Source organism: Rhynchophorus ferrugineus, unplaced genomic scaffold, assembly GCF_030347505.1.
Source record: "Rhynchophorus ferrugineus isolate W39M unplaced genomic scaffold, kcgeb_rfMv2 rfM4, whole genome shotgun sequence".
NCBI classification, from domain to species: domain Eukaryota; kingdom Metazoa; phylum Arthropoda; class Insecta; order Coleoptera; family Curculionidae; genus Rhynchophorus; species Rhynchophorus ferrugineus.
This window is the reverse complement of record NW_027472583.1, coordinates 41,971,226-41,996,642: the sequence shown is the minus strand read 5'-3', so window position 1 is coordinate 41,996,642 and position 25,417 is coordinate 41,971,226. Positions and strand designations below refer to the sequence as shown.

At 32.0% G+C, this 25,417-nt stretch overlaps 4 protein-coding genes across 5 annotated transcripts in view; 2 read left to right on the top strand and 2 right to left on the bottom strand.

Annotated features, from left to right (window-relative positions):
- The first annotated feature begins 27 nt into the window (after positions 1–27).
- On the top strand, positions 28–8,847 carry l(1)G0007 (ATP-dependent RNA helicase l(1)G0007). Its single transcript, XM_076403258.1, has 12 exons — positions 28–956; positions 1,023–1,295; positions 1,352–1,496; positions 2,813–3,048; positions 3,104–3,235; positions 3,290–3,517; positions 4,814–5,196; positions 7,187–7,435; positions 7,491–7,776; positions 7,836–8,282; positions 8,334–8,534; positions 8,592–8,847. The coding sequence occupies exons 1-12, from the start codon at positions 131–133 to the stop codon at positions 8,792–8,794; spliced, it is 3,609 nt and encodes a 1,202-aa protein (XP_076259373.1). The 5' UTR covers positions 28–130; the 3' UTR covers positions 8,795–8,847.
- Positions 8,848–10,789: 1,942 nt separating this feature from the next.
- Positions 10,790–14,850, bottom strand: LOC143195805 (uncharacterized). The gene is made up of 4 exons (XM_076403264.1): positions 13,906–14,850; positions 13,434–13,844; positions 12,180–12,478; positions 10,790–12,112 (listed from the first exon to the last, which is right to left on the bottom strand). Exons 1-4 carry the CDS (start codon positions 14,724–14,726, stop codon positions 10,869–10,871), a joined length of 2,775 nt encoding a protein of 924 aa, XP_076259379.1. The 5' UTR covers positions 14,727–14,850; the 3' UTR covers positions 10,790–10,868.
- A 151-nt stretch (positions 14,851–15,001) lies between these two features.
- LOC143195807 (uncharacterized) lies at positions 15,002–17,790 on the bottom strand. 2 transcript variants are annotated; one of them, XM_076403272.1, is made up of 9 exons: positions 17,613–17,790; positions 17,429–17,558; positions 17,234–17,375; positions 16,328–17,174; positions 16,137–16,272; positions 15,911–16,084; positions 15,634–15,854; positions 15,367–15,578; positions 15,002–15,310 (listed from the first exon to the last, which is right to left on the bottom strand). In XM_076403272.1, the coding sequence occupies exons 1-9, from the start codon at positions 17,687–17,689 to the stop codon at positions 15,078–15,080; spliced, it is 2,172 nt and encodes a 723-aa protein (XP_076259387.1). In that variant the 5' UTR covers positions 17,690–17,790; the 3' UTR covers positions 15,002–15,077. The 2 variants fall into 2 exon arrangements, with proteins under 2 accessions (XP_076259387.1, XP_076259386.1); XM_076403271.1 differs by having other exon boundaries at positions 15,908–16,084; positions 17,613–17,788.
- Positions 17,791–17,862: 72 nt separating this feature from the next.
- LOC143195814 (dynein light chain Tctex-type 5-B) overlaps positions 17,863–25,417 on the top strand; it is a 31,943-nt gene continuing 24,388 nt past the window's right edge. The window contains exon 1 of the mRNA XM_076403279.1: positions 17,863–18,290. Within this exon, the coding sequence (XP_076259394.1) occupies positions 17,878–18,290 (413 nt within the window). The 5' untranslated portion in view covers positions 17,863–17,877. The remainder of the gene's footprint in view (positions 18,291–25,417) is intronic.

Sequence of the window (25,417 nt, the reverse complement as noted above, 5' to 3'; positions counted from 1 at the left end):
AAAATGTCAGTTGTCTTTGTCTATGCTAAATTTAAAGAGATAAATTAGTTCAAATATTCGAATAGAGGTTATATTTATTTATTTTTCGTTTTTGTTAAAGTTTCGTGTTCGAACTGTTGTTAAATATAAAATGGATAACGATAGCGTTCATAGATTAGAAGGTACAACAGGAAACGAACGTGGTGGTTTAATTTTAAAGAAAAAGAAAGAACCCACTTTTAGAATACCACAGCCCTCTTTATTGGGCCTCGATCGCCTAGCTGCTAAAAAGCGTAAAGAAAAGGAGGAAGCTGCTAGGAAAATGTCCTTTTCTATCGACGATGAGGAGAATAGTGAAAGTGGTACAGATTCGAAAGAGAAAAAAAGAAAAGCTAAGGAAGATAGAAAATTTAGATCTCCAGCAGAAGAAACTCCTACATACACTGGTGGTGTTAGTAGAGAAGCAAGAGAAAGATTATTAGAAAGGGAGAAAGATCGGTATAAGGAAAAAGGCGTATATGCTACTACAAAAGATAGGGATAGACATAATAAAAGTCGAGATTATGACAAAAATGATGAAAAACATTCAAATCGAAAAAGGGATAGAGATAGAGACAGAGATAGGGACAGATATAAAGATAGGTATGCGAATTCCTCTAGGAGAGAAAAAACACCTAAATTCAGAGATGAACCAAGGACACCCAATATTAAATTGAAAGAACCCTTATCAAAAGCATGGGATGAAGATGATGAGCCAATACCTACAAAAAAATCCTCTTGGGATTTTCCCACCCCAAAACTTTACAAAACTGATGATGTCTCTTGGTCAGAAAGAAGTTCTAGAGCAAGGCATAGTGAATCATCAAGGTCTCATAGAGATATAAAGCAAAAGAGATATGATGATAGTGAAAGGGTTACACCTGCACACAAATTTAATGCATGGGCAAAGGATAGAAAGAAAACTGGCGCAACTCCAGGTAAATTTTCAGATAAAAATTAATATAATAATAATTAACAATTTAATAATACAATATTAACAATAGGTTTAACTAATGAAAAGGATGAACATCTGAAATGGGACAACACAGTTGACAGAGAAGATTGGGAAGAAGAACAAAAACGTTTAGATAGAGAGTGGTATAACATGGATGAGGGATATGATGATGAAAATAATCCGTTTTCAAGCATTAGTGAAGAATACACCAAGAAAAAAGAAGAGCAATTGGAACAAAGGAAAAAGAAAAGGATGAGTGCACAACAACGTCAAATCAATAAGGATAATGAATTGTGGGAAAGGAATAGGATGCTCACATCAGGTTTATATGGTACTTCTATTGTATTTAACTGTTATTAATTAAGTTTTTTGATACAGGAGTTGTTCATTCAGTCGATTATAATGAAGATTTTGATGAAGAGTCAATTGACAGAGTACATCTTTTAGTTCATAACATTGTACCTCCATTTTTGGATGGTCGAATAGTATTTACTAAACAACCAGAGCCTGTTGTTCCTGTAAGGTAATAATGTCACATTGATAAAAAAATTATTGATATAAGTAGGATGGACCCCCTATTTAAACTACTAAGAAACATTTTGAAACATAATGAGATGATATGCATAGATTATTTTGCCAATCATTGCAATATATTATTTACTGTAAAATCAAGTAACTTATTCCAATTCTCTTAATAGCTATGGTACTTTTGTTTAAAAAATAATATTACTAGTTGCAAAGAGTCTAAGTTGGATCAGATGGTATCAGGATATTAATTGAATCTAATTCTAAAACAGTCTAAATTTTTAATATAATTTTCAAGTACTATAAGGCTCATGATATTGCTAAACTTAATTTTAATAACTAATTGGAAATATTTATATCACTATATCTATCGGTTTTATTTTGTCTTAATGGTATTTTTTTACAGTTATAGTCTGCAATAAATTAATACTTAGATATTTTTAATAATTAAATCTACATGTTCTCAACTAATACATTATGCTAACATATAAAAACAATGTGTTAAAAACACGGTGGATATTTTTTAGCATGATTTAAGCCTTTTAAGGACTCTATGCTCTATAAAATATCGGCTGTTGACTAAAATTTTATGATCTTTCCTTCTAGAAAATATTCTTACTTCTGGATTTTATTAACATTTTTCACAGTTGGAAACTGTTCTTCATACTTAACGTTCACGTAGTGGCTTTTCTTTAGAAATATTGAAAGATTTATAATCATACATAATTATTAATTACTTATTAATACATTCTAACACGTTTCCTCTTTATTGTAGAAGCTGATCTTCATTTGTTTTTCTTTCCTGTCTATTTTTTTTTTAAATTGAAATTATATAGTGTGTTACTTCAACATTACTAGGAGAACTCACTTTTATTAATTTTGTCTCGACTTATTCAAATTGGGCACGATTTCTTGTGATAGACTTCTTTGAATCAGCTTTCAATATCCCATATGCAATTTCTGTTGCATAGTTTTTGAAAATATTAATAGATTCAGTATGACTCAATATTATCTTTAAAATGATTTGACCTTTTTGTTTTATAACAATTTTCTTGGGCGATTTAACAAGCATTTATTTAATTTGAACCCTCTTTTTTCATCATTATTATTCATTTTATATAATAGGTATTCTATTTATTAATTAATTTGGTTTAAACGATTAATTTGACCCGTAGAATAGTCATACCCCGCTTGCTACAATGTTTTCCGAAACGATTTTAAAAATTGGAAAAAAATCGTCTTTAATTGTCTGATAGGTTAAATCAGAATTTAATGGTGTTTGAAGTTGTATATGGTGATTGTATTGTTTTATAGAGATCCAACGTCAGATATGGCCTTGGTTGCAAGAAAGGGTTCGCATTTGGTAAAAGTATTTAGAGAACAAAAGGAACGACGAAAAGCTCAGAAAAAACATTGGGAGCTAGGCGGTACTAAGATTGGTAATATAATGGGTATAAAGAAGCAAGAAGACGAAGAAGATAAGAAATACAACAAGGAAGATGATTCTACAGATTATAAGACCGATCATAAATTTGCGGAACACATGAAAGGTTCCATATATGTTATAAGATGAAATAATTATATACTCATTACATTTTCTTTCAGGTAGTAATGAAGCAAGTAGTGATTTCGCAAAAAGGAAATCCATTAGTGAACAAAGAAGGTATCTACCAGCATTCGCCGTTAGACAAGAATTACTTAATGTTATACGAGAGAATAACGTTGTTATTATCGTCGGTATGACTAAAATATTTTATCTTCGAAAAGGTATTATTTTCAAAAATATTTTAGGTGAAACTGGTAGTGGTAAGACAACTCAGCTTACTCAGTATCTACACGAAGAGGGTTACAGTAAATATGGCATGATCGGTTGCACACAACCTAGAAGAGTAGCGGCGATGTCAGTAGCTAAAAGAGTGAGCGATGAAATGGGATCGACTCTGGGAGATGAGGTGGGATATGCTATTCGTTTTGAAGATTGTACCTCAGAGAATACAGTTATCAAATATATGACTGATGGTTTGTATCTTATTTATTCTTTCTATGGATTTACACAGAGTGAAACGACAAACGGAAGATATAAGAAATTTGGTTTATTTCCTTAAAATAATTAGTAATAAATTAGTGGTAAATTAAATACAATCTAAGTATTTATCACAAACATTCAAGAAAAGAATAAGCCATAAAGATGACAGTTCGTACGAGCAAATTTTTTAGTGATATTCTTGCCTAACTTGATTGAAAGAGGCAAAGTTAAAACATAAACTTAAACTTTACTTAAATCACAAAAATTGACGCACACTACATTGTCAAGTGGTACAAACTATGCCCTCCCTTGACTAGGTGTCAGAATATTATTGAAGACTCATGCTTAATTAGATGAATACATCACATTTTATCCGCGATGTTCCTCCGTTGGGTACATTGTACTGATAGGCTTAACTATTGTTCTCACAGCATTATTAATAATCATTTCTAGTGAGCAAAAGACCTATCCAATGGTTTCAACAAAAGCTATACTCCTATAGGTACTCAGATTTCACCTTTCCTATGGGTTTCCAAGGTCATATTGATATTATCCCAATCACTGGAGATTTTTCAAGTCGTTGAAATGTCAATGTATTCTGTCTGGTCCTTGGTGTCAGTACTTTTGTTATCTCGAATGTCTTGCCCTATCTTAAATAGGCCTGGTCTCACATCTAATTTTTTACATAGTTTGCTTTTAGAAGAAAATGCACAACTGTTTCGATAATATATGTTGTCCCAGATAATGTGACATATTTTTCAACTATATTAATTTCTGAAACACTAAACTGACATTAATACATTAGACGCCTAAACTACTGTGTACAGATATAATTCATTGACATTCATTTGTTTGTTTTGTATATGGTCAAAAAATGTTGCGTAGTTGAACAAAAAAGGTTGAACTTTTAAACACTACAAAATAGATATTCTTTTCCACTGAACTTTTTCTACCGACTGATTTGTTGATTGCTGACAGTAGCTGTTTTAACCTGATGTTCTCTTGGAATGGGCAGTTCACTTGTCATATTTAAATGTATTTACTTTAAAAGATTTACGTAGTTACATTTATTTAGAATTTGAATTGAACGTGTGTGTTATATCCTTTGCACATCTATCAAATTTGTGTTGAACAGTGTTACAAAAAAATAACGTAATTAAGTTTATTAGCAATATATTTGATAATTCAAATGATTACAAACATAAATGATCCACTCATACTTCCATTCGTTTTGACATTATACTTGATATTTCAATGGATCTAATTTTGATTTAATCTCATCTATACAGGTATACTTTTGAGAGAAAGTTTGAGGGAGCCCGACTTGGACCATTACAGCGCCATTATCATGGATGAAGCTCATGAGAGGTCACTAAGTACCGATGTCTTATTCGGTCTTCTTCGGGAGATAGTTGCCCGCAGGCATGATTTGAAACTAATCGTAACTTCCGCCACCATGGACAGCAGTAAATTTTCGATGTTTTTCGGGAACGTACCCACGTTTACTATACCAGGCCGAACATTTCCTGTTGAAGTTCTGTTCAGTAAAAATCCCGTAGAAGATTACGTTGATGCAGCTGTTAAACAGGCTTTACAGATACATCTACAACCCCCATCTGGTGATATTCTAATTTTTATGCCTGGACAGGAAGACATCGAAGTTACTTGCGAGGTAAATAGAGGACAATAGTTAGTATATAGGCAGTAATTATAAATATAAGCAGATATTTGGGTTCAGTCTACTCCAACATTGAGAAATTTTGTGACTTAATTAAATAGTGTTACCTAGCTTATTTTAACCGTGATATAAGAAATCAAGATAAGTTGTAGGTGTCTTAAAGCATGCAATTTAAGGTGTTATATAAATAGTTGGTACTACATGGTTTCCTGTATGTTAATATTTTGAAGTATAAATGCAAACAACGTCTAACCTAACTGTTAAATTTTATGGTTTTGACATTTTTGTATATAAAATAACAGATTTCTATTTAATGGTATTAAGTTTTTCATCACGAATTTACTGAAAATGCCATTTGGAACCGTTTTAACATCGCAGCATGCAGCACTGCTTACTATGCACAAAAAAAGAGTTTTATGTGGAAGATGGTAACTGGTGTTAAGAAATGGGTCTACTATAACAATCCCAAATACAAAAAGTAGTACGAGTTAGATCCATACACTACCAATGCGGAATATTTATGCTAAAACGGAATACACCTATCACTTCAATGTCTGTCGACGTCAATTGAACAAATATAATATAACCAAATCTGATATATATAAAAATGAGCGTCTGTGTATCTTTTATCTATCCGATTAAAGGAAAAGACACACATTAAAAAAATAATTTTGCATTTGTAATATGTATTAAGCCGGGAAGCAGATAAAGATTACCCGCTATGGAAAGCAACTGGGAGATTTAAAAGACCAATTATTAGAGTACCGCCTGTTAAAAATGATCAAAATGAATGGGTTCCACGCAACGATGAAAAAGCTGAATTATTCGCAGAACATTTAGCTAACTTGTTTCAATCGAATGATATAGAATCTACAATGAGTATAAATCCTGTTTATCAGCCTGATGTAGCTGTAAATTTGATTTCTCCAATAGAAGTTGCAACAGGAATTGACAGTAAACTCAATCCTAAGAAAGCTCCTGGAATTGATGGATATTTCACGTGGGTTATTAAAAGAGTTGCAACGAAGAGCAATAATCATGTTGACATATATATTCAATGCCTGTGAGACTCAACCATGTTAGAGAATGTCTTAATGTTAGAGAATGTTTACTCGAATAATTATGCTAAAATCGAAATATTATGTAATCCAACGTACTCAAAACAAAATTCTACGATTAATTACCAATGCTTATTGTAACGTAACCAACAAAGAGCTGCACGATCACCTCGAAATTAAATCACAGCAACGCAGCAGCAATACAGCTACTGGACAACACGTAGGAAAAATCAAAACATTGAAGCGAACCAAATCACACGAACTTGTTTAGTGTATAAGTTTATTCCCACCCAGCATGGGTTTCAAACGTACCCAAATTAAAAAGTGTTTGGTTGAATAATTTGTCTATCTACCAGAAAATCAATCCCAATGTCTGATAAATAAAATGTAAAAAAGTTCCGCAATAATTAAACAATGTATATCTAAGTGTTTAGCAGTTCCTATTCTAAATGAAATGTGAATGTTTTAGAAAAAAAGAAAGGAAAATGGAAGATGCTATGTCTAGAAGGGCTCTACTTAAATATTCTTTCAGTGATCAGTATGAAGACAGTATGTATTTTCAACAGTAGCTCTATTGATGGATTCAATATAATAATTATTGTCTTCCAATTTCAACTACTGAGAAGTGGTGAACTTAACAGTTTATTCAACCAAATACTTTTTACTTTAACTATTAGTACCACAGGCAGTAGCAGAATACATTTAGTAGTCCAATAAAAGTTTATAAAATACTAATGAATATGTTAATGCGTAATTATAAAAGTGATAACTTATGAATAATAAATAGGAGCAACAAATTAAGTAAGAGTACTTTGTTTCTTACTTCATCAAAACACTAGTCTAGATCTATCGCAAAGTGCTTTGAAAGTCAGAATAAAATTGAAATTACTTTCTGACCAACCTAATAGCTATACTTGTATGTTAAGGTATTGTCAGAGAGACTTGGTGAAATTGACAATGCTCCGGAACTCTCAATTTTACCGATTTATTCCCAACTACCTTCGGACCTTCAAGCCAAGATTTTTCAACGCTCACCCGAAGGAATTAGGAAGTGCGTAGTGGCCACTAATATAGCTGAAACATCACTAACTGTAGATGGAATAATATTCGTTATCGATTCCGGATACTGCAAATTGAAAGTGTATAATCCTAGGATTGGTATGGACGCTTTGCAGGTTCGTAATTTTTGAACTGATGTTTCAATATTATTTACTATCGTGAAATTCTTAGATTTATCCCATTTCCCAAGCCAATGCGAATCAGAGGTCGGGTCGAGCTGGGCGTACTGGACCAGGACAAGCATTTCGACTTTACACAGAAAGACAATACAAGGATGAGCTTCTCATTACGACCGTTCCTGAAATCCAACGAACAAATTTAGCGAACACGGTACTCTTACTGAAATCTTTAGGTGTTCAAGATCTTCTTCAATTCCATTTTATGGATCCACCACCACAAGATAATATATTAAACTCCTTATATCAGTTATGGATATTAGGAGCTCTAGATCATACAGGTTTGAAGGATTTCGAGTTCTATTTAATCATTTTTTATTCTTTCTAATCTCTCCCATAGGAGTTCTAACAAAATTAGGACGACAAATGGCGGAATTTCCTCTGGATCCTCCCCAATGTCAAATGCTCATTGTTTCTACTCAGATGGGATGTACAGCTGAGATCCTCATCATAGTATCCATGTTATCAGTCCCTTCTATTTTCTACAGACCGAAAGGTAGAGAGGAAGAAGCTGATGGAGTCAGAGAAAAGTTTCAAGTACCTGAAAGTGACCATTTAACATTCCTGAACGTCTATAATCAGTGGAAACAGAATAATTATTCGTCTCACTGGTGCAACGAACATTTTATTCACATTAAAGCGATGAGAAAAGTGAGGGAGGTTCGTCAACAACTGAAAGATATTGTGGTGCAACAAAAACTAGAAATTAAATCATGTGGTACCGACTGGGACATTGTAAGAAAATGTATTTGTTCCGCATATTTCCATCAAGCTGCCCGTTTAAAAGGTAATAATATTATGTGTGCTGTAATTCTTTTACGAACCTTGACACTTTTAGGCATTGGAGAGTATGTGAACTGCCGTACGGGAATGCCTTGTCATTTGCATCCAACTTCAGCCTTGTTTGGCTTAGGAAATACTCCCGATTATGTGGTCTACCATGAACTGGTTATGACAGCCAGAGAGTATATGCAGTGTGTCACTTCAGTAGATGGTCATTGGTTGGCTGAACTAGGACCTATGTTCTTCTCATTAAAGGGTAACAATGTTCAGAAGGTCTCTTTAATAAAACGTATATTATTCCGATTATTTACAGAAACTGGGAAATCTGGAAGGGCTAAGAAGAAGCAAGCCGCTGAACATCTTCTGGAAATGGAGAACCAAATGCAAGTGGCACAAGAAGAAATGAAGGCCAGGAAAGAGGCAGCCGATAAGAAGGAGGCTGCCATGAATAAAGGTCAGGAAATTATAAGTGCGGGGGCAACTCCAAGGAGAACCCCCGCACGATTTGGGTTATAATCACACAAATATTATGTAACGTTTTATTTGTAATATATTAGATTATAAACATATTTTTACCTTCTTCCCTTACTAAATCATTACAAAAAAATATTTCTGGATGAATTAATTATAGTGTTTCTTACTAATAGGCAGTTCTTTCAAACAAAAACATAAAATATTTGCTAATTTGTTTAAACTATGCATCAACAATTTAGCCTTCTACTGACATACATTTTATTTAAATATTTTCTATGACAGGCATTTTATTTAAGTCTGTAATACCTTTATAAAGGTGCTTACTTTATGCTAAGTTGGAAGTTCTCTAATTAATCTTTACTATAAATTATACATATACTACTACTCCTAGATTAACATCTCTTGAATATAGGGAGGATATTGCAGATAATAATTGTTTGTCATATTTAAGGTAGTCATTATCAAAAAAAAAAAAATTAAACGAGTATGCCTGTCAGTTTCTTCGTTATTAAGTTTTATTCTTCTCATATTTGATAATTTGATAGTTTTTTAATTGAACAAAACATATTTCTTTACAATAAAAATAAAGCATAGCAAATTTAAAAAATAATACTCCAACTTTCAGGCTGGTGTGTTATATAAATAGCTTCAGTTCTAGTGAATTATAATGTTATAACAATAACTCAGAGAAATTAGTAATTTCTATGGTAATAAAAATTAATATATATATATATATATATATATATATATATATATATGTATATATGTGTATATAAGGATTCAAATTAGAAATTTTCATTATATTAAAGCATTAAATCTGATTATTCAGAATCCATATCTGAAAGCCCGAAGTGGCCTGTAATTATAAATATGGTAGATATAGAATATATACTATTGAAAAACTATGGTACAGCACCTTATAAAAAGGGCAGATACTCAGTAAAAGGCCACATACATAACATCCGATATAACATAATCTACAGCAACAAAAAATGTACGTGTATATTTTTGTGATATATTATTCCGGGTTTCGTTTATGGTACACCACACCCTTTTCCATCGAGAGAGAAAAAGAGTTAGGTTTTTTGTTAATTCGGGCATTGCTCCACAATCTAATGATTATTATTAATACTGACTGTCGCAATTTTTGTTAAAAAGCTATTTATGATTGTTAATTATTTTCAGAGCTTATTGTTAAATATGTGAACTTAGGGGTTACATAGGTTTGAAGTTTTCAAAAACTCAATTCAGTTTTTATAATCTAAAGTATGAATTTGAAAGCCCACACTAGAGACATAGGAGAGGAAACATTTTACAAAAATATGAGCGAAAAAGACAAGGGGTACGTAGCTGCTTGATCAGCTGACAATTACCAGCATGGTAAGAGCGTCACTATGTGATTTCACGGTTGAAGCCGGGATGGCTGGAAGGGGTATATGAAGGAAATGCTATTGAAAAATAGGTTAATTAGGCCTCTGGTACTAGTATCAGCACGACTCCTAAAAAGCATAGAGCAGAGGTCAGTATTAACTATTTCAGGTTTCACTGAGATTATTTTTTTCCGATGGTAATTAACCTAATGTAGCAACAAGAGTTGATCTCAAATATTTAATAACATCGAATTATTTATTCTTATTTCAATTTTGACTGTAAGACTAGTTTTGAACTTTTCTTCTATACACTTCATTCTTTCCTATTTTGAGAAATTGTTAATTTTCTTTCATGAAAAGATAGCTCTAACTGAAACTAGATATATTAATAATACAATATAGAACGTTTTTAAATTTTAAATCCAGGGAGTAAAAAGGATAAGTAAAGGATGAGTAAAGCGCCCTCTTCCTCTAAATTCTATATAACTAAGTAGGTGGACTCAATTATATATATAAGTATTAGAGATCCATCCACAAAACATAGTGATTTTTTATTCCCAGATAAATCTATTTTGAATTATTGTGGCAGCTACAAGGATGTTCTTTTTGAAGAGCCTCTGAAAACTCACCACATGAACTTCCAAATATTCAATAAAATAAGCAGAAACATGATAGGAAAATGTACTTTATTGTAACCCTCGAAAACCCATGTAAACCTTTCATAGAAAGTATCACACAAAATGTTTCTAGAATTTATGATTAACTATGTGATCCTTAAATGCTTCTAAATTGAAACAAGTGAAAGAGCACATGTTACATGAAATCCAGTTCTTCTCCTTATAGGCTTTATCTTTTTCGCGCGTCCAATGCAGTTTTTTGTGTTTTGTTAATTCATTCTCAAAATTCGTCTTGAAGTTGCACTCGTCGCAAGAATATATGGGTTTTGTGGGGTCATATTCCAGATGGCAGGGAGTAGTGTTTCGATTCTCCAGTTGCCGAACTGTTGACGGCAACCCAGTAGTAATTATGGTACCAATAAGTTTATCGCTTCGAAATTCCGAAAATGACACCTTCAAATTAGGATTGTTCTCTTCTTTTGTGTGTACGCTGGCATGCTCTTTGATGTTCTTTTTTATATTTATGGTGATTCCGCAGGTATTACATTTATAAGATGGTAAACCCAATAGGAATAGTTTTTCTCCAGCAAGGGAATGAGCTCTTACCTCATACATATACATAAAGTGATTTTGCTTATATTCCTCATACAGAACCTCCAGCTCATGATCATTTAATTCAGCAGCATGTTGATTTGTGTGAAAGGACAATGACTTTCGTATTAATGTTTCCTCGCATAATGTACACTTAAATGTTTGTTTACCTCTAGGTAAACCATTATTATCTGCGGATAACATATCACTAGCACAATCTACTTCTGATTGTTCTGACTCTAATTCTTCTTTAATGGTTAAATTAGTGTCTGTTGGAAACGTTTCATTATTTTCATTTTTGGCATGATGAACTTTTAAATGGTGTTGATCTAATAAAAGCTGAGAATCCGAGCAAAATTGACATAAACCGCAATTAAAAATTAACTCCGGACACTCTGAAGATTTTTCATCTGATTCTTTAGGATTTGAATAAAATGTCAGCTCAAGATTTGGATCCTCTTCTTCAAGTGAATGTAACTCAGCATGTGCTTGTAGATCGTATTGATTATTTATGGTAGCGTTGCATTTTTCACAAATGTACACTGTTTCAGTCACATCCTCGGGCTCTGTACCCGCAGTATTATTTTCACCCATATCGTCATTAACGACCTCTATGATGAGAACTTCATCTTCATTGTTGTTAACAGTGTTTTCTACATTATCCAGATCAATATCATCACTGGCAGTCCATTCTAATATGTTTTGCAAATTGGAGGTTCCCTGTTCATCTTCTACACAAATATCCTCCAGAAAACTTAGCGTTTGAGCTTTACCTCTGAATTCTGCCAAAAAATAAAAATAAATAAAAAAATTTATAAAACTTACTAAACTGGGAACAACGATACTTACGTAATATTTCCTCATCTTCATCATTATCTATATGTACTTCTTCAATATTCTCTCCTTGAATAATATCAAGTAAATCATCTCGTTTTGCCGTCTTAGTTTTTATTGCCACTTTATTCTTAATATAATCAATAAAGAACGTCCCTCTATTTTCACCATTATAGAATTGGTAAAAAGTTACTTTGGAATGGCTAGCATTTTTTACATGAGATTTGCCATGATTGAAACACAATTTCTTGCTTGCACTTTTGTATTTACACATGGAACATTTCAATTTCCACTTTACTAGTTCACTTTTGTCCCTATAATTTGAAAATACATGTGTTTTAAGTGTTTTTGAAATAATGGAGGTGGGTAAAGATTAGCCTTTTTTCGCTTCTTATGTTAACTACTGTTAAATTTAGTATTTTTTTACGATGAGCGGGTGGATTGGTTAGCAAAGCAAGTTATGGATTGGTATATAATGGAAGTACCTCAGAATTAATTTTTTGTAATTATTATCATTAGTGGTTCAATCTATATTTCTTATGATAACTAATATATACATGACCTGTAGAAAACCATTCCAGGAAACGATCATCGAGAAATAATAAACGACTTTTTCAAATTATACAACATACCCTAAAGATACCGATATGGGCGACCGCGTAAAACTTTTGTTCAAGTCTCAATACGACTCTTGTAAAAATCGATTAAAGTCATGCAGACTAATAAATAACTTGTAATCGTTTTTAACCCACGTATAAATGTTGATACGTAAAATAAAGCTAAAATGTGTTTTACGCGACAAAGATATTGTACATAAGTTGCAAATTAGAAAATAAACATTGGGTGCGTTGAACACTTGATACAAAGTTTTACATAGAAACCTGGAAAGCACTGCACATTATTAAATAATGGAATATTTTATATATAATCCTGGACTAACACATAAGTAAATTAACAAAAGGCTAGGGGTATCACCTCTTGACGGCACCAGAAACTACATTAAAAAAATTTGTATAAATAACATTTCAATTTTTATTCTGACTGGGAATTTATAATCAGAAGGTATTATCTTTTGGCTGAAAGGCAAAAAAAACTGATCTTTACCTACCTCCCTTAAATTTAGTAGAATTAAAAATAATATTTAAATGACCATTAATGAAAATATTTGTTTTATATTGGACAAAATACTAAAATACGTAAAAAATGACGTAAATATAAAGTTTATATTTCAATATGTTTAGACTGTGTTCTTAAAAATTTTTGACATACCTGTGTTTATCAAATTTGTGATAAGCTAGCTGGTATTGATCAACAATCACTATATCACATACATCACACTTGTACTCAGAGACATTTTTTCCTGTTATATTGTCATTAGGTGCAGGGCGAGGTTTTAGATTAGCTAATCCTTTATTACCCAAGCAGTGAATTAATTTTATATGCCTTGTTAAATTGCTAAAGTACTTTGTAACAAATGTACATCGTGTACAGACATATCCCTTTTCTTGGTCTAGGGCTGATAATTTTTGTTTCTTGTATATATCAATATGATGAATTGTTAAGCAATGCCGTGTTAATAATTGAAGACGTTTTGTTGCATAAGGGCATAAATGACAGGTGAAGGCTAATGTACTTTCTTCACTCACTTCCGAAGCTTTTTCTTTTTTTAATTTAGTACTACTGTAATAGAAATTCATTAAATTGTATTTAATTATATAGAAGACATATATTATATATTTACCTTGTTACTCGAGCTGTCCTTTTCCGTTTTGTACAAGCATCACGCTCAAGGTGTTCTTTAAGTTCTTTTAAATTGAAAAAATTCAAATCACAGCGACTGCATTGAACCAGAAGCATTTCACGAACATTTGGATGTATCATTTTATGTTCATCTAAACTATCCAAGTCTTCTGTGATATAATCACAGTATTCACAACAATAATTCTTCTTTATTGAACTATGACTCATTAAATGCCTTTTATATAGCTTCAAAGTTGCCAAAACACGATTGCATTCCGTGCAAGTAAAATTCTTTTTTGAGACACCTTGTCTGTTTGGATTATGAGTCTTTTCATGGTCTATCACTCTCGCTCTGGAACTAGCTTTATAGGGACATTTTTCACATTGGTACATTTTTTTCTTCGGACATTTATCTTTAATAAAATGAGACTTGTAGTTCTTTTCATCAGTTGTTTCAAGCAGACAATTACGACAAGAAAAAATCTGTGATTTGTGGACTTTTAGTTTATGTCGCCTCAAGTGACTGTGGTGTGGAAATACTTTTTTGCACTTGGAACATTCCCATACTCTGCTGATGGGACCAGATTTCATTTGACATCCTTGATAATGTCTCTTTAGTATGTATCGAAATGGAGTTTGATAACCACAGAAACTGCATTGGAAAATATTTACCGAGAGACATTTGTCCGATCTTTTCTTTCCTGTGATAATTGAATTTGAGTGGCGTTCACAATCTTCAGCGCTGCTAAGGTTAGCCTCGTCTTTATATTCTTCATCACTATCAGTAAATTCATCTCTAAATCCAAAGACCTCGTAATTCATTATTATTATTTTGTTATTCTGTCGAATTTAAATCTATTGGAATATGAAATTATTTTGATCAATCTGCAGCCACAAACCCCACTGAACAGTAAAGATTCTCCATAAGCCACTGATTATCTTTCTCGAACATATAGAAAATGACAAGGATAATACATGCAAAAAATTGACAGTTCATCTGCTTGTAAAACTGTCATTAATGATTCTTCCTCCTTCAAAGTTAAATGCAGAAGAATAGTACTTAACCTAAAAGCATCTTAAAAAAAGTAATTTTAAAAATGTATTGTTTTATTGTAATAAAGATATATATTAAAAGTAGGCAGAAAATATAACGTTATAACACTAACAGTAACATTATATTAAACATTTTAGTTTTTCTTCATAAAACTGATATGTCTGACCTTCCACTATTCTTTTATGGGAAATAAGATCTTTAACAGGCATCTCTAACCATATTTTCATACTTTGTTCCACAAAGTCTCCTACCGCTAGTGTTTTAGAAGCTTTAAAAGAACGCATTATTGTTTTGAGACTATCGATAGCATATGAGAGGTAGCTTTCTTGTTTTTGAAGTTCATCAAAAGAATCTAAAAGTTTTCATATCTAAAAAGTGTTTCTAATGTTGAAAAAATTTAAGACTTACATTTCTTTGTATAGATGGCATTAGCCCTCTCCTTAAATCTATTTAAAAGTTTTAGCTTTTCCTTTGCCCTAATTAAATTGGATAATACTGTTTCTGGAGGGCTGAGTGGATTGTCTAACATACTACATAAAATTTGTAAATCTTCTTGGTTAATTTTTTCTAGTTCAGAATAATTGTTAATACAAAGATCACGATAGAATATACTTTTATCACTAGAAAAAGAAAAAAATATTGCTTGGTGGTCTTTTTTCTTTTAGTAAATCTTACGTAAATGTACATTGTCGTTGATACTCCAATGGAAAACTTTCAAATATTTTAATTTCAGTTTCCCAAAGATTGTCCAACATTGGTTGCATCCAATTTGTTTCTGCTTTAAGTAGGCGTAAACGCCAAAGAGGACTTGAAGACTTTTCATGATTTGTTAAAAGTTCCATGTGGACTTTATTTAACTCTTCAATTGCCAATTGCATCAGACTCATTTTACTACCCTGAAAACCAAATAAATTATAATATAATAAACATTTTAATTTGAAGTGTTTACTACAATTTCATTTTTTATTTTAAATATCTTTGACTGGATTATTTGTAGTTCTTGTTCATTGTTAGCTTGTAATTTTGATGAATTAATCTCTTTTTTCATGGCTGCTAATGAAGTATCAGTTCTAACTTCTTTTATAGCGAAATCCAGATATTCTCCATTGTCTTGACCAATTATTTCCTAAAATTGAATATTAAAACCATGAAGCACCTACAGGATTATTAACATTTACCAAAATTTGTGCTTTCTTTTTTGCTATATTGCTCAATAAATTCACTAAAATTCTCTTTTGACGAATAATGTTCAGCTCAGTTTGAATATGGACAGCTTGGAGTTTGGCCACATCATCTTCATTTTCTCTTTGTTTGCTAAAAATTAAATTATGTATGATTATATAAAATTAATTGAAATAATATAATATACTTTTGTTTGGACTGGCTTGGCATTGACACCATCATTGTAAATTTCAACTTTATATCCTCAATAATTTTTTGAAGGACATTATAAACTAAATGTCTGTTATTCAATTTTAAAATTTCATGCAAGTCCATGTTAATTATATCATCATTGTAGTTTTTATTAGTCAGATTATTTAATTTATCTTTATTAGATTTCTTGTTATAATTAAATATAACAGAATCATTAGAATCTAAGGTATTAAAATATTCATTATTTCTACTGTTATTATCCAGTTTGTTACAAGACAAGAATGTTTTAGATACATCAAAAAAGCTATCATTGTTTAAAAAAGATTCATTTAAAATTCCTAGTGATTCTCTTTTATCTGGTTGTATTTTAGGGACTTCAACTAAAACTTCGGGTGTCCTCAACATGTTTCGTTTAACATGTCCAGGTGAAATATTCGGAGATATGTTCTCTTTACTTTGAAATTTCTGTATAAGACTAGTAGATACATTATTAAAGTCTTTTTTTTCTCTAATTGCCATGTAGGAGGCTATTGAAGACATATCAGCAGGTTTTTTTTTTTTACTCATTGTATTAAGTGTATTACTTTGAGTAATATTTTGTTTGGATATCAAGTTTTGTTTTATAATTTCAGTTAATTTTTCTGAACATTTTTCCAATGTTTTTGTTATCTCTTTAGTGTTATTACTTAATTCAACTTCAACAGGAGTAACATTTCTCAGTTTGGTTAACATTTCTACAGCTTCATGGTTTTGGTTTTCTAATTGTTGCTTCTTTAAATCCAATAAATATTTCCGTTGCTTGTTCTGGCTGAGTTTCTTCTTCAGAAAATCAACTGTCAACTCTAAAATAATACATAAGCCTTAGCAAATTACATATAAAATAAAGCCTGTCTATAGTAACCTTTCACTTTAGTGTTGTGTGATAGCTGCTGCAATCTTATTTGTTTATCCTGAACAGTATCATTTAACAAATGTAATTTATTCTGTAAAGTCTTTTTTTTTCTAAATAGTTCAACATCTTTCATCTTGTATATAAATTCATCCTGAAATATATAATTTATAGGAATAAAGGATATATTATAAAAAGAAAACAAACCTGTCTATTTAAATCTTTTTGTTGTAAGCGATGCAATATTATATTTTTCTTGATATTCTCAGCTTCTCTCTTATGAACGACATTTTGCATCAATTGTTCCCATATAAATAAAGTTGAATTATTACAAATTCTTAAAATAACAACACAAATTATTGTCTTTATTTTAGAACTATATATTACTTACTCTACAAAAGAATCTGGAATTTCTTCGGTGAAATTCATTTTCCGAAGCCATATTACTAATTCTTGACAATTATTCATTATTTTGTGATGTTTTTATTGTAATATTACTATATTATTACTAAAAGTTATTGGTAGTTAATTGGATAACTTTCAACGATTACAAACAAAATTTAAAGTTATTGCCAACTTAAATTGAGACGGTAGGAAAATGTCATAATTTTATGCAACTAGAAATACTTTATTTAATAACTGGCGTATTTTGAAGTATGGAAGAGCCTAAAGAAGATCCTAACGTTTCCGACGGAAATATGGCTGCAGAAGATAAAGATACTTCAATTGCTGTTGATAAACCTACCGATGATAATGTAGTACCCACTGTGGAAATTACAGAGGCTCCTGAAGCTGAACTTGAACCTAAACCGCAAGCCGATGCAAGTCCTGTATCCGCACATACAGATAAAAAAAGTAAACATGATTCCAAACAAGAATTGGAAAAAGACGAGCAGACACTACAAGTACCAAGTAGTCATCCTGTCAAAGAGGATAAACGAAGAGCTTCTACAGAAAGACGAGGATCTAAAAGAATATCCGTGGATAAAAATCAAGATGTTTTTATACCTCCTTCGCAGGATCGTCGACAAAGTCCTGCTGTTTTACCATCAGATTCGAGAATTGGCAGGTAGATATTATTAGTACAGAAAATATGTAAATATATGCCGATTTTATTTTTATATATAATAGTTACAATTATTTTTTTTTTATATTTGCTCTTGTAAATAATTTTGATATATTTTAAAGCCTTCATGGGTCTTTATCTCGAACGATGTTCCTGGGTATTAAGTCTACTGACTGGCAACTGACCAACTTAGAAACCACCCAGAAGACATCCGGTCTTACCCGGCCTGGTTACTAGTCTGACTGGGATGGTTATTCCTTGTCGGATTTTCCACTGTTGCCTATAAAGACAATTACAATTTTAATCATAAACATAAAGTACACGTATAGCCCAGTAGGATTCGAATCCGCGGCTATCGCAACCGTAGGAGGACTAAATAGTTACTGATAAACATATGGCAATATTATTTTTATGATAATGGATGTTATTTTTTAAAAATTATTTTTATGATAGGAAAGTTGTCTTTTATATATAGGGATTTGTTGAAAATTTTAATTTTGCTTAACAATGTTCTTAGTTCTTTTAATATTATATAGAATATAATGGATTGTGGAAAAAATAATTTCGTATATTTTTTCAGGTTTTCAATTTCAGTTTATTCATAAATGTCACATTTTATTTTTGTTATTTATATTTTTCACGTTTCTAGTGAAACTATAATTCCATTTCTGTTTAAACTGTTAAATTTTTTTTGATGGCAGCTTTGAGCCATTATGGTTGTTTTGCACAGACCGGAAGAAATAGCAATCGGACGGGTCAAGGTCGCAGTTATATGGTGTATGTATCAGATCTTCTGAGCCAACCTCTCTTCGAGCTTCCACCATCTTTTCTTCATCTTATTGCCGCATATGTTTCAACTTATCGTCAGTGGTCATTCATTTAAAAACCCTATTTTTAAATTCCCTATTTCGTCTTGATTCAGCAGTGATTTACAATAGTGAATCCATTACATTTTTCATCATCAATACATAGCCGGCGCTTAGGCCGCTGTTCCTCAGGACATCGTCGTAGTTGGCAGTTGGCCTCAGCCTCTAGATCATTTTCTATTATCTTCATCATCACCTGATCTTCTTCATCAAATGCATACAGTTATATTAATCATATTAATAATATTATTATATTAATGCTATTATATTAATGCTATTATATTAATGCTATTATATTAATGAAATATTTACAGTCTATTCCAGGAAGTTTTATACATACGTCATGTAAATTTGCGACGTCAAAACGTCGCAATGTGGCGATATCAACTCTGAGTTTTAGTTTAATTTGACTTTGACAACAACATTCTAATCTAAGTAAAATAATTAATCAAAAATATTGTTATCGAATGTAATTTATTTTAACATTATAGTAAATCTAATCTACAATTAACTACACAGTAATAATAGTTTGTAGGATAAAGTAGGTTTGTAGGTTTGTACATTAAACTCTTTTCTATACCACCTATGAGTTCTAGCCACTTCGGTCTTTATATTTCCTGGAGGCCTAATCCACTTAATTAACAATTGTATATCCAGGTAATATATTTCACGTTTTACGTTCTGTCAATACCTGTATTCATCTTTCTTGATCATACTAGATATAATCACAGCATTTTCCTTAATGTATTTGCCATATCTGCAAAACAATTACTATTCTTTTTCTCCCGATACATTTTAATAAAACGGTCATGTATATTCTGAACAATATCTCATATATATGTGCACATAAATCACATATCTGTGCATAAATCTTTTACACTCTACAATGACATTTCCTATAGTTATCGTATTTTAATTATATACTCACCTTCATTTGTTTCGACTCTGATCGCCCTGTCTTATAAATTGGCGACATTGAATAATATCATATTCAGGAAGTTTCAATCAAGTGAATAACTAAGCCGTTAATTTCCAAACTGTCTAACATTTGTTAACAATTTAATCTTTTGTCAATTTCTTCTTCAATATGTCTGATTGAGTTCATCCAAACCGAAGGTGTTATTAACCATTCTTTCCAGCATGAAGCACAATATATCTGCAATGATTAATTATTATTAATAAACGTTATAATTAATAAAGCCTAATCAATTTTTATTCCAATTTTTACCTTTTTTTTGTTGTCATAACACTATTTTTATTATCATCTTGCCCCATTGACCCCATTCTAAAATATCCACGTCTCATCCAAATATATAAATTGAAATAATAAGTCTTCCTTCATTTTATTATATGCATTGTATTTTTTTAAAAGCAATATTACCGTGTCCATGCTAATATTCAGTGCAGCTGCAATACATTAAATAATAATTTCAATAAAAATCGCAGCAAATTAATATTTAACAGTAAAAATACTTCTCTAATGAATTTTACTGGTAAGTGGTGGCCTCCATTATTTCGTTCCTGTTCAAAGTAACTGATTAGAGACTTAATCTGTTCTGTCTGGCTTCGGAGTTTTCATTCAGAGTAGTAATAAGCAGCGATTTGAAATTTATGGAAACAAGAAAAGCATTAAAATAACGTTTGCCGGTTTATAACCTCTTGTATCATTATTGTTTTGAAGTGTTGTACATACGTTTGGCAACCAGACGACTTTTAGAGACTAGTATATCTTTTTAACTAGAATAAAATGAGACGGAAAATATTGTCTTATTCTAAAACAAATTTACAAATTGAGACAGGCAATACGTAAACATCTTGATGACGTATTTCCAAAATGTCTTTTGATATACTACACATTTATTTGTTTCTTCTTTCATCACCCTGTTTAGGTATTTGTCAGCATTAGATCATAATCTCATCTGGAAAGTTCCATTCAATTACTGTCACTTTCGGAATTGCTTCAAGTGAATAACTAAGCTGCTAATTTTCAGTCTATCCAACACTTGTTTACGATTCCACTATTTGTCAATTTCTTATCCAGTGTAGACAATACTTCTTTCCACATATTCAGACCTTTCTTGTTTGTATATCCTTCTTGACCTGCACGTTTATTGTAATAATTCTTTGTTACACCCCATATCAATGTGATTGTATTGAATTTACAGTCATAGGGAGGAAGATGTAATAATATATGGCCATATTGTTTATCTACCTGATCTACCATGTATCTATTTAAGCCCTATTTCTAAAAAGCTACATTACATAAAACGCAATTAAATATATCATTTACCCAGTAATAATTTGAAATAGTTCACTTTTTAGCATAGTTTATTCAAAACTTAATTCATGTATTGAAAGCTACCTCGTAATTGCAGCCTTCTTTAAGAGCTGATTTTCAAATCACAGCAAAAACAATTTATGGTTCATTTTCCTATGGTCGTCTCGCTTGGACTTAGAGGAAAACTAAGCTCCACGAATAAAACCATTCCTCTTTCTAGCATGAAGAACAATATATCTGCAATGAATTATTAATAAATATTATCATTAAAATAAGCCAATCATTTCTTATTCCAGTGTTTACCTTTTCCATCAACGTTTGTTCTTTTTATACTACTCTTATTATCATTTTGCCATGAGTGACCGAATGTTCCATTCTGAAATATCCATGTCTCATCTAAATACACAATCTTTTTTTTTTTATTACTCTTCGTGAGTCCACAATCTGCCCTATTGGCAATAAGTATTTCTTCTGTTTATATTATATATACATGGCATGTAGAAAATCACTTCATTAAGCAATTTTCTGTATAAAATATTATTTTAATTAATTAGTCTTATTCTAATGCTTATTCTAAACTCTACATATGTCCAGTAATCAGATCAGGTGGTGTTAAACGTTTTAGTCTACGCACTTCACTATCACGTCGCATATTTAGCTGATTAGCGAGTACATTGGGATGCACTGACACTCTTTGGAAGTACTTCACACAAACACGTTGGATTACACTCGTTATAGGTTCTAGAGGAATATCGCGTTGTATCACTTTATTTGAAATATAGTACGGAGCATCAACAATGGCACGCAACACCTTATTTTGGAACCGTTGAATGATGGATATATTAGATTTGCTAGCGGTACCCCATAGTTGAATTCCATATGTCCAAATGGGCTTGAGTATAGACTCATACAGCAATACCTTGTTATCTAATGATAACTTGGATTTGCGCCCAATGAGCCACTACATTTGATATAATTTTAGTCCTAGTTGTTTCCGTTTAGAGAGTATGTGCTTCTTCCAGGTTAGGCGTCGATCTAAATGCATACCAAGATATTTAACATGCTCTGCTTGGGGTAGTTGATGATGATTGATATTCACTGGTGGACATGTTCTTCTACGCAGGGTAAACGTTATATGCGTGGATTTTGATTCATTGGCTTTAATGCGCCATGTCTTCAACCATAATTGTATTTGCTCCAGGTGGGTTTGTAGGTTTATTGATGCTGTGATTGTATCTTCATGGGATGCTAAGATTGCTGTGTGGTCTGCATATGTTATCACAGTAGTTATTTTTGTGGTGGGCAGATCAGCCGTATACAGAAGATACAGTACTGGACCCAGTACACTACCTTGCTGGACTCTTGAATATATGGGATTTAATTCGGTATGTTCATCGCCTTGATTTACAATAAAATGTCTGTCAGTAAGATACGATTTTAGTAGCTGATAGTCGGGATGAGGGAGAAGTTTCTTTAGTTTAACCTGCAAGCCCGTATGCCATACTTTGTCAAAAGCCTGAGATATGTCTAGGAAAGCAGCCGAACAATATCTTTTGGCATTTAGGTCAGCGTTTATTTGGTTTACAAGTCTATGCACTTGTTCTATAGTCCCATGCTTATTGCGAAAGCCAAACTGATGTTCTGGAATAATTTTTCTTTTTTCTATTATATAGTTTAGTTTTTTTATGTATAATTTCTCGAAAACTTTCGAGATTATTGGTATTAAACTTATTAGTCGGTAGGAGGTCACAGCTTCTGGTATTTTTCCTGGTTTAAGTATCATTAATATTTTAGCTACTTTCCAGATACTAGGGAAGTAATTAATTCGTAGCATAGCATTAAATATATATGTTAATAGTTTTATAGCCTTTTCTGATAGTTCTTTTAAAATTTTGCCAGTAATTAAGTCATAACCAGGAGCTTTTTTAATATTAATCTCTCTCATTATTGTATGTTTAACTTTTTTGACCGTTAATTTCTCGTGCGGTAAATCCATTTTAAATGGCGGATCTAGAAAGCTAGTAATTTTATTTTCGTCATCTTTATGTAGCTGAGACTGGAAAGGTTTAAAAACATTTTTTAAGTGTTTTGAGAAAATGTCGGCCTTCTCTTTATTGCTTCTCGCCCAATTATTTTCGCTTGTTTTAATAGGTGGGTTATGCTGCTGGGATCTCCTAAGCTTTTTTGTTGCTTTCCACAACGAATAGTCTGTAGCCTCAGTTGATGTCAAGTTTTCTAGGTATTCTTGAATGCCTTGGTTTTGTTCAATTTGGATTAGATCTCTCAGCTCTTTTATGGCCCTATTAAATTTTCTTTTATTCTCTTCAGTCCTTTGCTGTTGCCAATTTCGTCGTAACTTTCTTTTTTCTGCTATCTTTTTCTGTATTGTACATGATATATGTGTATTTTTTCTTGGAAATGTTTCACTGTTGGGAGTCGCGGAATATGCTGCCTCCTGTATATTTTTTGTAAGATTTATTACTGCTATTTCTATATCCATTTCAGTTTGTAACGGTAAGTTTAGAGAGATATTTTGGTCTAAGTTTTCTCTAAATGAGGGCCAGTTAGTTCTATTATTGCACAGAGAAGGGGGTTTATCTTTGATGGTAATTTTTGAAGAAATTGTTACTATTATTGGTGAATGATCAGAAGACAGGTCGAAACATGATTCTGCCTGACACTTTTTTGGATCAATATTTTTTGTAATACAGAAATCTATTGTATCTGGTTTTTTATTTCTGTCTGAAGGCCAATATGTTGGTTCACCAGTAGAGATATGTTGTAAGTTATCTTTCCTTATGGCTTTGAGCAGTTCTCTACCTTTTGAGGTTATTATTCTTGAACCCCACATTAAATGTTTTGCATTATAATCTCCTCCTGCTATAAATCTATTACCTAGCGTACTGAAGAATTCTTGAAATTGTTCTGCCTTGTTGTTATGTTTGGGTGGGCAATAAATCGCAGAAATTGTTAATGGTCCATGGGCTTCCTCTATGGTTATACTGGTGGCTTGCAGGTAGTCTTTGCGGAATTTTTCTTTTTCGAAATGCTTTATATCATCTCGAATTATTATGGCCGTACCTCCATGTGCTTTATCATCAGGGTGATTTGTATGATAAAGCTTATATTTAGGAACTTTCAGATAATTCTTGTCCATAAAGTGTGTTTCGGAAACCATCATAACGTCAATATTTTGTTCATTTACGAACATTTTTAGTTCCCTGGCGTGTTGTTGGAGCCCATTGGCATTCCAGACGGCGATTTTGTAGCTATTGGTTTCAGGCATTAGGCAAGTTTGCTTACGACGGTTGTGAGTAGACCAAGCATCGTACTCATTTGATCCATTAGTTTGGCCATCATATTTTCTAATCTTGAGATGTTGCTAGTTTCAGTAGGTTGAGATATTGTCTCTCGTTTTTGTGCTGAACCATTTTCAACTATTTGGGCATAAGTTATGTCTGGTTGACTTGTTCTGGTGGGTAGTGGTAGATTGGTAGTAGTGGATTGTTTTTGTTGATGCCTTTTTTCCCTTAAGGCAGGATAGAGTTTCTGCTGTAGTTGCTTGTGAACTGCGCAACCCTTGTAGTTCGCTGGATGATTTCCGTTACAGTTAACACATTTCACTTTTTCATCGCGAACTTTACGAGTACAATCTCCTGTCTTATGTTCTCCTGCACATTTTACGCATCTATATGATTTGCGACAGTAAGTCTTTGTGTGCCCGTGCGCTTGACACCTTGTGCATAGTGGTATAATTCTTTTTATATGTGGTGGTTCGCATTTAATAATATTATTTTCCAATTTGGTGATTTCATACACCGCCTTATTATTTCCATTAGGTTTTATGTCTATATAAAACATAGGCAGAGGTTTTTTTGTCGTGTGATGTCGTATATTGTGAATATTTACGACCTCGTGGCCTTTTTCAGCTAGTGCTACCTTGATGTTGTTAAAGTCCGTACCGTGATGTAATCCTTTTAATACGA